Genomic DNA, 12,145 nt, shown 5'->3' on the forward strand with positions numbered 1-12,145 from the left:
TTTTGGAGAATCTTTGCCTCTGCTCATCTTTGATGTGTAGTATTTTCTGGCCTCCTGGCTACCTTTGGTTCCATCACAAAACTCATCATATTTATAGGGGTAATTCAATCCTTCCATAGATGAAAAGGATTACCTATGTTGAAAGTGAAATATATTTTACAGGAAAAATCACTTTTGTGTTTGGTTGCAATGGAAATGCAGATATTTCTCTAGGAAGTGAAATATATTTTACAGAAAATGATAAACTGCAAATATTTCCTTTTGCTTCCCTTCCTTTCTCTTCACTTTCCTTTCCTCACCTCTCTTGCAACTAAATGGAGATATGTAAATTGTGACTGTGGGTTTAATATAACTACAAAGGACTCCCTTGAATGGAAACGGAGGACAAAAAATTATGCAACGCCACTCATCTTCATGTAAATGGCTATGGTGGCACCAACATTGTTTTTCTGGGGTATTATTTCCTGACTGCAGAACATGCAAGTCCTGTTTTATAAAATCTTGGCCTTGCAATAGTAGATTCATTTCTCATATTTCATGGTGTGATATTGTCAATGTTAATGGATAAAAAATCGCATTGAAACCCTAGAAGTACAATTTCGTCTGATGCCGATTTGGATCAAAATCAACTGATTATACACTCCAAAATGTATGGTTCTATAAAACATGTTGTGGGTTGGATTTTTTTTTTCCTTGGAAGATTAAATTTTATGAGACAAAAATACTTCCACATTTTTCGTAATATTTTTCAAGAGGGGAGTTCTAATTATTGCGCCACAGTCAACAAGTGTCAAGGAGTTGAGAGAATGTGAGACCATTCAGTTTTTTCAAATTTACAAATGGTGCCCATCTCTCCTCCACGAAGAGGAGAGAGTGCAAGAGGATCTTTAGATGGATTTTAAGCCTTTTATCCTCTTTTGGGGTCAAGTCCCAAACCCCATTACATTCCGGTAAAGTTCTCGAATGATAATGAGATTTTTGTCAACAGTTTCGAACTCATCCAGTTTGATTGTTTTATCATCTCAACATCATTAGGGAAGATGTAGTCAGTGTTGTGGAACCAAGCGGTACAAACAAAGCTATACGTAATAATTTGATATTAACAAAATGCGAACGGAGTCATGCAGTCAGAAATTACAGAAACTATCCTCCAAGGAGAACCTACAATTGAGCTAGTCAAGAACCAATTGACAGTAGAATCGCTATCCCCTCCAATTCGTTGTCCCTTCCAATTCCTCCAATTCCTTGCATGGGGGCAAAAAATGACCATCCAACCCCCTGCCCGATTCCTAGGCCACCCTATTTCTACCCCTAAATAACTAGGCCAATTCAGGCCAACTGATAGAGTCGTTCCTGATTCCACTTTTCATAACCCTGTGTCTTCTTGTAAATGCCTTCATGATCATGGTTTCGAAAAATGGAATCAGATCGGCCGGAAACCTCAAATTCTGAAAAGTTAAGGGGTTTAGGCTTACCGTTTTTGGCCGGTTCCGATCGAGTCAATTGGACCAAATCCTAAGTCATGAATTCATGGTTCCAATCTAACCATTGTAATGGTAGATTACACCTGCTCTTGCTCTTATGAAATCAATATCTGGATGTGTGTGAGGACGAAATGTTGAATAAAAAAAAAAACGAATGGAGTAAAAAACGGGAGACATAACAAGATGGTGGGTGTTTTTATTTTTTTACTATTTTAATGATAAAAATAATAAAAAATAGAAGATGAATGGTAAGTTAAAATAGATTAATAGGTGAAAAGGAAGTAGCGTTTTGGGTATTTAAAAACACGAGGGTAGAAAGAGATTTAAAATTTAAAAACAAGGTAGAATAAGGTAGGCTAGTTTTAGTAGATATAGACTAAGTGTAGGGTAGTGATAGTAATTGCCCCTTATCATTTTTCAAACTGTCCCGTAACTCCCAATCCTCTCTCACTCCCACTTTTCGAACATTTCTCCTAGTTTTGGTTGCCAAGCACGCCCAAATGCTTGACACCGAGAACTGATGCTATGGAACCAATGTAACCTAAAATAGTAGCTCTTCCTCAATTGCACTCCATAATATTCTGATTACTGTGTTTTCCTCTATTTCACGAATCTCGGAAACCATTCATTGAATCCAACGGCCCATATCCTTTGGGCGTATGAGTTCTGTTCGCGCAATGGCACATTGTAACGTCGACCTATCACCAGTGCACGGCGTTTACTTGTAAAAACAAAAAGAGAAAAAAAAAAAATAAACAAGAAGAACAGAAGAACGATCAAAGATGAGACATTTCTCTCTTCCTCTTTCGACGAAGTACCGTTCTTGATCTCCGTCAGTCCACCTTCTTCCTTTCTATCAATCTCTGAAACTCGACGAAGCTGCGCGGTAAGCCTCCAGTCACAACCTCTCGCAGCATCTTTTGTTCTTATGAAATAATTTAGGGTTTCATTTTCTTCTTGTGAAATCAACCGGTTTGAAGATAATTTTCATTACCTGTTTCGAGGAGCATCTCTAAGTTAGTGATTGATTTTTAATTTAGGTTGAGCTTTTGATTCTTTCAAGATCTGTCTGCAAATATTTTTTTCTCTACCTTCCTGATTTCATTTTTGGATTTATAGTTATTCTGTTGCATTGTGCTGTTACCAGAACCTTGCGCTCCGTGGAAACTAAATTCATTCATTGTTAATTTTGGCTGCAAAATCGTTCTTTCTTTCATCTATTTCTCTGAGAGTTACGTCTATCTCACATCGTGTTTGGATCTTGTGTTGATACTATGGCGTTAGGATACTAATCTTTAATCCGTGTTTTTCTTCTAGATGTCATATTCGAGAGAAGGAAGGTGAGTCATCCTTCACTGAACCTACAGTTTTTGTCACTTTAATTGCAATGACTGTTACATACAGTAACTAATTATATGGTAATTGTGCTCTCAGGTCCCCGTCTCCCTCCCGCTCCAGATCTCCCCCTAAGGGTCGCAGGGCAAGATCACTGTCAAGGTCGAGGGAAAGGAGTCGCTCAAGGTATATCTATCAGTTGACTGAAGCTGATCTGTTCTGCATATTTTCTCTTAGTTTCTCATTGATTTCTAGATTATTGTTTCATATTTATATTATAAATGGTTTTGATGCTCCTTGTTGCTGAACCTCCATTGCTTTTCAATTTTTGAATTATCACAGCTTGGATTATGTTATGTTTGTCCCAATATTGGTGGCAGGAGCCGAGATTCTGAAGGTGCAGGCAATCCTGGAAACAACTTGTACGTAACGGGCTTATCAACAAGGGTCACTACCAGTGATCTTGAGAAATATTTTAACCGTGAAGGAAAGGTTCGGGCTTTCTTTTTGTAGTTCCCAGTCTCATCATTAGAACGTGCTTGCAAGTTAGAACTTTGTGCATAATTTGTATTCGATTTCAGGTTTTTTTTTGATGCATTGGGAGTGACCAATATGTAGGTCTACTTAAATTATTCGAGTCTTAGATGACGCCTCATACCAGTAATTACACTCTATGATACACATGCACTGGAAACAGCTGAGAAATTTTTGATCTATGAGAATAATATTGAACGGAAGTTCAGAAAGCAGTTGCTACCATGTTTTGAGGTGATAAACATCCTGAAGAAGTGACTCCCAAAACACAAATCACATGAAGCAAGGTATTGATTGCCAGTCAAGCAAATGCATGTTCTAACGTGACATCTTAAGTTTTCTTATGTTTAAAATAGTGAGATAGTTAGGAGTTTGATGCAAAAGACAAATTGATTAATTCTCATAGCCCACGGAACTGCTGCTACTTGAGTCAGGTTTTCTTCTACAGAATCATTGTTGATTAAGCTCTGTTCAATATTTGTTGTGTTCAATAATTCATGAAAGCTCCAGAATAGATCTGGATACTATCATAAAATTTTGTTTTTTTTTATCTCTTGGAATTGAATACCTTTTCTAGACATTAGAAATCTTTATCATGTAGCAAAACAGTCTCTATGGGTGTGGATGACAAATTATGGATAAGACGAGTAAATTCTCAAAACCTAGTGTTGCTGCCAATTGGTTCTGATTTTACTCACAAAACCTCATGGATAAAGCTGCTTCGAGTATCTGTTTTGCTAATCCCATAATTCATGAAAATATGTGAGCAACTATGGGTATTGCCAAACAAGGAAACAACATCTCCAAAAAAAGTGGGGGTAAGGCTGCATAGATATGCCTCTCCATAGAGCCTGCAGTAGTGGGAGCCTCATGCACTGGGTATGCCCCTTTTTTTAGGGATATTACCAAAATTTTAAATTCCTTTTCCCTTGGATCCGTTTGTCAAGAATCTGTCATCTTGCTCTTGTTAAAAGCATGGCTTGTTTCTTTTAAAGCTCTTTGATTCCATTGATTTTCATCAAGATTTTGTATTTGATAAAGCTCTGAACTTTGTTTTATGAGTTGAAGACCTGCAAACAACATTGAACCCTTGAAGATCTGCAACACCATCGTTCTCCCCCTACCGGCAACCTGATCGGTCTGAAACTATTGAGACCCTTTTTCGCCATTATTCCAACACAATATATCAGCCATATGATAGTCGGAGCGGCCGCGTTCAATGTAACTTGGATTGTCAGACCACGAAGCTTTCTTAGAGCCCACCACTGCCACCGTTACCACCACCACTCCCATGCCACTACCACTGCCCCCACCACCATACCTGATGAATGGCCTTGTGGATAAGGAATATGTATAATATCGTTTCATCTGTCAAACTCTGATCATCACCACCTTGAAAGTTTTTATAGCCCAGACAGAGCTACTTTAAATAAATAAAAAAAAGCTGTAATAGAGAAGGAACAACATCAATCATCCCAAATGGCCATTGGATTAATCAGCACATTTTAATGTGGAAGCTTCAAACATCAAAGACAGTGCTAAACGAAAACTAGGGAAATGCTGATTCGCATGTGCTATTTTAGTGCTTGCAATTTGTATTTTTTATGATGGATTACTATTAGCAAACAGCAGTTTTTCATTTCAGTTACAGTTCTCTTGATGGTTGTTTACTTTACATGGGAGCTAAATTTGGAGTCATATACAGGGCTTATTCACAACATTGGCTGGTGTTACATTGTCTCTTGGTTCGATTTGTTGCTTTTATGTGCTGGTTTCCCTATTCTAGTAATCCTTAACTTCCCAACCATAGTTTTCTATCATCTAAACCTTGTTGATTGGGCCCATTTCCATAGGATATTGACCATCATCACACTATCTGTGGAAAGCATTTCATAGATATTACGATAATTTTATTGGTCCAATAAATGCATTGGTCTGCTGATGTATTTACCATACTCTTCAGATGCTTTTCAAGCCTGCTGAATGGAGAATTAGTAGATCTGATGTTTTATAATTCATTGCTTAAAACTAGTAATTCCATTCTTGGTAGTCTCTGCTCTCATAATTTTAGGAACATTAAGTTTGAACTATGCCATAGTCTTTTTGTAGAACAAATAATTTGAATCCTCCCTTTTAGTCCCACAGTCCTACCCGGGTTATAGGACAACAGAGTCATCTGAATAGTTGCTTGAGTGAGTTTTTGTCAAACTTATTAGCAAAAAAGCAATCATATTTGATTATACTTTTTGAGATTAGTTGTTGCAAGATCTCATAATTTTTTTTATTGCAGGTTCTGGAATGCCATCTGGTTTCTGATCCTCGTACAAGGGAATCTCGGGGATTTGCGTTTGTTACAATGGAAACCGTTGAAGATGCAGACCGCTGTATCAAATATCTAAACCGGTCTGTGCTTGAAGGTCGACTAATCACTGTCCAAAAGGTATCTACTTCTCATTGGTGGCAATGAATAATTGCATAGAATGTGATTGAGTAATTTCACATAATACTTTTGTACTTCTCTATCTTCAGAAATGTTGCCTGATAACTTGTGGCAGCAGGTCTGGTGTGTGTAGCTCCATCGAACTCACAATCTAAGCTCTAAACAGTTGAACCTTCCCCTTCTCGACATGAGCTCTGCATCGACATCCCAAACTCATCGATTCAATCCGACTATTTAGCAGAGGGTTGTATGCCCTGTATTCCTTTTCTTAATTAATAATAGCATCTGAGATGGATCTCATTTCTTTTCTTTTTTTTTCTCTTCTTAATAGTTTCTTGTGCACATCTGTAAAAACCTTAGGGGAACAGTAAACTAGATTTTTATGCATCGTTTCTTTGGTCTTCTCTCATGTTCTTGTATTTTGGTGAAGGTGAACACTGCACTAGTCAAAACTTTGGAGATTTATAGGTTATCTGCCTGAAATACAATAGCCAACATAGGGCTTCAATTTCAAAGATGCCAGGAATCGACCCTTGAATTGATGAGAATGACCTGGAGTTCGTTTAGACTGTCTGGCAGCTTCGGTTATCGTCATCATTCTAGGGGGAAATCTCCCATTTTTTTTAAGAAATTCCGATTATTTTCTGCCAACTAGCAAAATGATGGCGGTGCTGCAATATCTTTCAAAAAAAAAAAATAATAACTGTAATTGTCACTGCTCTGCTCTTTGGTTTTACCTCCTGCATTATGTGTGTATATGCAGGCAAAAAGGAAGCGTGGGAGGACACCGACACCGGGCCGATACCATGGTTTGAAGGACAGAAGAGGTATGTGCAAAGTTCATGTGTTTAGTGGCCTGTGAACTGGGCTGGGGTCAATCCAAGCTTGGCAGGAGACTTGAAAATGAGAATCTCCTTTGAAAATCCATGGACGACCATACATTATGGTCTCTTAGGTTGGTGCATGTTAAAAATTTATGGCAAACCTGGGCCTCCATTTGAACGTGTCTTAGGTTGACCAACTATTTTACAGAATCTTTTGGGCCTGATAAGTTAGGCTGGAGCTTGGTTCATTTATGACCTAGCTGTCAAATTAGGTGCTAGCAGTTCAGATCAGTTTGAGGTTGTCTTGCACCCTTATATTTGATTTCCATTGGAAGTCAACTCTGAGATAAAGTGATGTGCTTTTTAGCATTTCCGGTCTAGTATTTAGTATCATAAGGAGGATAATTTATACATGAGGTGAAATCTGGGGTTTCAGAGGGATTTTCCCTGTTCTTGCCCCGCATGTTTGACCAACATGCAGAGGAAGGGGACAATGTAATCCATTTAAAGCCCCATGGTTGTATTAGCTCTACCCTGAAGGATCTGTACACAGGCAGTTAAGGGGTGGTCCACTTATCATTCTCCTTTTTCACTGATTTTAGATCAACATTGGATGTGTGTTATATGTTACATAATCTCCCAGCAACCAAATTATTCATCTTAAGCTCCTGGAATATGTGACTCATTTCTACTTCTTCATTTTTTTCATGGGCCGTTATTAAGCAGGACATGGTCGCAGACGGTCTCGTAGCTATTCTCCACGTAGACGCCAAGAAAGAGATCATTGGAGGGATCGTAGAGAAAGATCTCGCTCTCCATATGGGAGGAGGGTTGACGAGTATGACTCACACAAGAGGCGTAGGGACCATTCCTTGTCAGGTGGTAGTGAGGGCAATCCTAGAGCAGGTTAATCCAATTCTCGAGTTTAACACTCGAGAGCACCCATTTCTATTCATGTTTTTAACATTTGGAGTGGATATGGTTGCAAGTCTGAATTTCTATACTATCTGTATTCTTATTTACCTCTAGCCTTTGTTTGTTTCGATGTAAAAGTGGGAAAAGAAAATGTTCCTGTAAAATAGTATTTTCCACTGTTTGTTTTGACAAAAAATTCAAAAATTACATTGAAAAATAAGAAGAAAAAAAAGTTCGTGGAAGTAAAATTTTCATGTGGAAATTCTATTTACAGGAAAAAATTTATAATGAAACAAACAAGAACTTTACTGTTAATTTTCCATTATCTTTTGTTCAACTTAAAATTTGCTGCGGTCTATGGTGGTCTTAAAAAATGGAACACCGTAGCACCTTGCATGCAAGCATGGATAGATGCTGTTTGAACTTTGAAGGTGTTAGCTGGTAGTTTTATCAGGTTGGAACATCCTTGTAAAGATAATTACCAAATGAAAATAATTCTCCATACGTTTGGATCATTGGATGTGATGCAAGTTTTTTTGTATTGCCCCATCTTTGTTCTTGTCTGGTGATATTGCTAAAATGGACAATTAGAGACACTTAATTAATTAGCGACACATAATTAGCAATTTATCATACTTGAGAGATGAAGACATAACAAAATGAGTCATACGAGTCTAGAATAGATGATGCATGGAGATGCTCTGTACGAAATTCTGGTGGCCCTACAGCCTGTATGTGCTAAGAGAATGAATGTACAAGAGATAAAACAAGATGTCATTGGGTCTCATTCCCAAAATTAAAAAAAAAAGGGCAAATGGGGTCAAGTGTCAACCTCAACAATATTAACAAATGTTGCATCTTTGTTGTTACCAAGTAGGTGAATTAGTATTTTATTTTTTTTTGCTGTTTGTTTTATTTGTAAAAATTATTAAAAACAAGGGTAAAAAGGAATTTCCAATACAAGTTGAAAGTGACTAGTCATTATGAGCTGTCATTGTCTTAAGTGAAATGACCAAATTTACCCTGATTGAACAAAAAATTGTGTTATTCTGAAAGGACAAAGAAGTAACATTACAATCTTATTGTAAATAGATTTGGTAGACAAAAGATATTCAGTACTTTTGGTTGGTTAAAAAATCTCTCATCTTTAAAGAGAATTAACAATAAAACAGGTATTCAAACTGCCATTATGAGTCAAAGGATGATATCAATCAATCATCGATATGAACAACAAACAGATCAACAATCAATAAGAATTTTGACAATATAATATGGGGGACTTGGGGAGGGGAGGAAACAAATAGTACAACAAATCAAAATTCCACCGATTCCCAACAATTAAATAACTAAGAACAGAAGTTCTCAAACACGGTTCCTTCTTTCATTGCTAAGCCAAGATTTTCTTTCAAGTGATTGATTGTTCCTTGTTTCGTTTGCTTTTGAAATGATTTTCGTTTCTGTTTCACTCTAAAAAAAAATGGGTTATTTTCAAATGCCCCTTTGAAAATAGTCAAATTTATATTTGCCCCCTTGAATTTACATTAATTTCACGTGCACCCCTGCTTTCCAAACTAAGTATCATTATAGTCCCTGCCGTTAGACAGAGCTGTTATGTTATAACGGATCCCAGTTTTTATACTTCGATGGATTATTCTACCCCTGGAGAGGGTAAAATGATCAAACTAACCTTACCTGAAAAAAAAAAAAAAAAAAAAACCCTGCAACTTATCTTCCCCAAATCGTTTTGGGTTTGGGGAAGATAAGTTCTTGAATCAGAAATGGAACAATTTCCTGCACACTTACCCAGTAATCGGACGAGATGTTCGTGCCGGAGACGATTGATGATGGTAAGCTCAGCGAGAAAATCATCGATCCCCTTCATGTTATCCCTGGATAACTTCTTCACCGCGACTTCAATGTTCTTCTTCGGGAGAACCCCCTTGTAGACTACCCCGAATCCACCCTGCCCAAGCTTCATCTTCTCGTCGAAATTGTTGGTAGCTTTTTTCAGATCCCCAAATCTAAACTCCCTGGGCATCCCCGGTAAACTCTTCAGCGCCCACAAAATGTTGGGGTTGTTTATCACAACCCTCCTCCTGTTCAAGTAGTAAACCATCCCCACAACACCAATCCCAAACAATGCCAAACCCACCACCCCAGCCACAATCTTCACCAACTTCAGATCCCTCTCTTCCGGCAGAGCCTCCATTGATAGCTCCCATTGTTCAACTGCGCCAGATTACCCGTCGATGCAGAGAACCCCATGCAAGATATCAGAATTAAAAATCAAAATAAAACCACCTGAATTAAAACCCTTAGCCAACAATCAAACAAAAAAACCAAAATAAAACCATCAATCCTTGACAAGGGTTCCGCCACTTCTCTCTGCACACACGACCCCACCAACATCCTCACAGTATATGTTCAATTACTACAAATTGCATAACAGTATGAACTTTAAAGCTTACAGCTAATTAAAAAGAACCAAAATAGCACTATGTAATCTACTCTCAAAGATCAGCATAACAGTTCTTCAGGGCTGAAACCATCTAAGCCCTCTCACCACGAATCCTCCTGTCCAATTGAATGTCCTTAGGCATTATTGTAACTCGCTTAGCATGAATGGCACAAAGTTCTCAATGATAACGTTTCTGAACTCCTCGTTGTATGAAATTGACATTCCAAAAAAGTAGGTTCCCTAAGTCCATACAAATTGAAGGAGGCGACAATATCCGAGTCCGTTGATGAGTTTCTGCTGCTGCTCTTATACTGTGGTGAAGTTGATGAGGAAGAAGATTCTTCCCAGAGCTTGAAGGGTTTGAGAAGCATGACGCGCCCAGACTTGTTTAAGAGTTCGTAGACCTTGTTGTTAGTGTCGGGTGTTAACTGAAGGGCTTCTCTATTGATGGATGCATCGCCTGAAAAATCGAACTCGCTAAGGTTCTGGGCTGGACTGAAGCCGCTGAAATTATAGTAGTTTTGGGGCTATTTCACTGAAGATGTGGCCGGGGATAGAACTAATAACAGAAGAAAAAACACAACGATGGCGGAAACAAACATCTCGTCCGATTACTGGGTAAGTGTGCAGGAAATTGTTCCATTACAGATTCAAAAACTCATGAGTTGCAGTTTTTTTTTTTTTTTTTTTTTTTTTTTTAAGGTAAGGTCATTTTAGTCATTCTATCTTATCAAGGGGTAGAATGGTCCATAAATTTTCAAAAACTAGGATTCGTTATCTCTGACTAACGGGAGAGACTATATTGATATTTAATTTGAAAAGCAGAGGTACACATGGAATTAGTGAAAGTTTAAGGGGCAACTATAAGTTTGACTATTTTCAAGGGGCATTTGAAAATAACCCAAAATAAATTGTTTATTCTCCTATTGTCTAGAGAGTGGGAACGTGTGTCACATTACTACATTAGAGAAGTGGGAGAGAATGACCCGCTTTCCCGCAGTGATGATTGGTTAGCGCAAGATAATGAAGTGAAATTCTCTCACCAAAAAAAAAAAAAAAAAACTAAGTAGTTTGGATTCTTCGACCCTTCTCTTTTGAAGAAAAAGAAATACTGGAAAAAGCATTATTCTCAAAAGGAAAAGATTCCCGATGGCTGGTTAATGGCTGGCAGGAAAAAGAGAGAGAAAGAGGAGGAGTGCTAACATTGACTCCGCCAGCTCAGAAAAAGTTTTTTCCCTTCTCAAAAATATAAATTTCTCAAACAACCAAATAAACAAACAAACACTAAACAATGGTGAGATATATTTAAAAATTATAACTTTTCATACACCCTACCATATACACCCTACCAAACTCTTTGGGCAACCATACACAGCCTCATAAGTAACTTTTTAATTGTGATCACCCCAAGTAAGATTTTGTTCTCAGGGAGTAGGTATAAATCCATCAGGGCAACGTAATGATTTAAATTTTAGTGAAATGCTACTTATACGTTAAGTTTGAGTCTAATTTAATTCTATCATATGATAAAAATAAATAAAATGATATAAAAAATATAAAATCATGAAAGAAAAAAATCCAATAAAAATTTTAATACGAAAGAAAATTTGTGAAAAAAAAAAATGGACTATACAATTGAGTTAGGGATACAAATTAATTTGATATATGATTGAGAGTTTTGAGACACAATGTACTCATCTCTTGCAATAGTTTGAATGTCTACTTGGGCATCCCACATTATAGGTATCAAGGTGCAAAAACTGCACTTCCCCATCTATGCATTTGGACTATATATTATGGTTTCAAATAGAAATAATCTACATAAAGATCCAAATGCACAATCATTCATTTTGAACTCTCTTCCTTTCCAGTTAGAAAGTATCTAATGAATTGAGAAGACATTCCTCGTCAAGGTAAGTTTTCTTTGTATTCTTGGTTCTTTCAAAATGAATTCCCAACAAAAGCTGCATAGTTTTGGAGAGAAACAAAGGTTGCAGAACCATATCACATACTTGAAAGATTTTTTTTGGGTAAAGAGAAATCTATTACTTGAAAGAATGATACTTACATACCCATAACTCTCTCATATATATTGTTTGAGGGGGAAACAGAGAGAAACAACAAATCCTCCTGAACTATACACAGACACCACAAA

At 37.4% G+C, this 12,145-nt stretch overlaps 1 protein-coding gene across 2 annotated transcripts; it reads left to right on the top strand.

Moving 5' to 3' along the window:
* The first annotated feature begins 2,278 nt into the window (after positions 1 to 2,278).
* Positions 2,279 to 7,712, top strand: LOC122665304 (serine/arginine-rich splicing factor SR45a-like). 2 transcript variants are annotated; one of them, XM_043861420.1, is made up of 7 exons: positions 2,279 to 2,370; positions 2,784 to 2,824; positions 2,919 to 3,005; positions 3,200 to 3,311; positions 5,644 to 5,793; positions 6,557 to 6,620; positions 7,344 to 7,712. In XM_043861420.1, the coding sequence occupies exons 2-7, from the start codon at positions 2,802 to 2,804 to the stop codon at positions 7,526 to 7,528; spliced, it is 621 nt and encodes a 206-aa protein (XP_043717355.1). In that variant the 5' UTR covers positions 2,279 to 2,370; positions 2,784 to 2,801; the 3' UTR covers positions 7,529 to 7,712. The 2 variants fall into 2 exon arrangements, with proteins under 2 accessions (XP_043717355.1, XP_043717354.1); XM_043861419.1 differs by having other exon boundaries at positions 2,802 to 2,824.
* Positions 7,713 to 12,145: the final 4,433 nt, after the last annotated feature.

This window comes from Telopea speciosissima, chromosome 6 (assembly GCF_018873765.1).
Source record: "Telopea speciosissima isolate NSW1024214 ecotype Mountain lineage chromosome 6, Tspe_v1, whole genome shotgun sequence".
NCBI classification, from domain to species: Eukaryota; Viridiplantae; Streptophyta; class Magnoliopsida; order Proteales; family Proteaceae; genus Telopea; species Telopea speciosissima.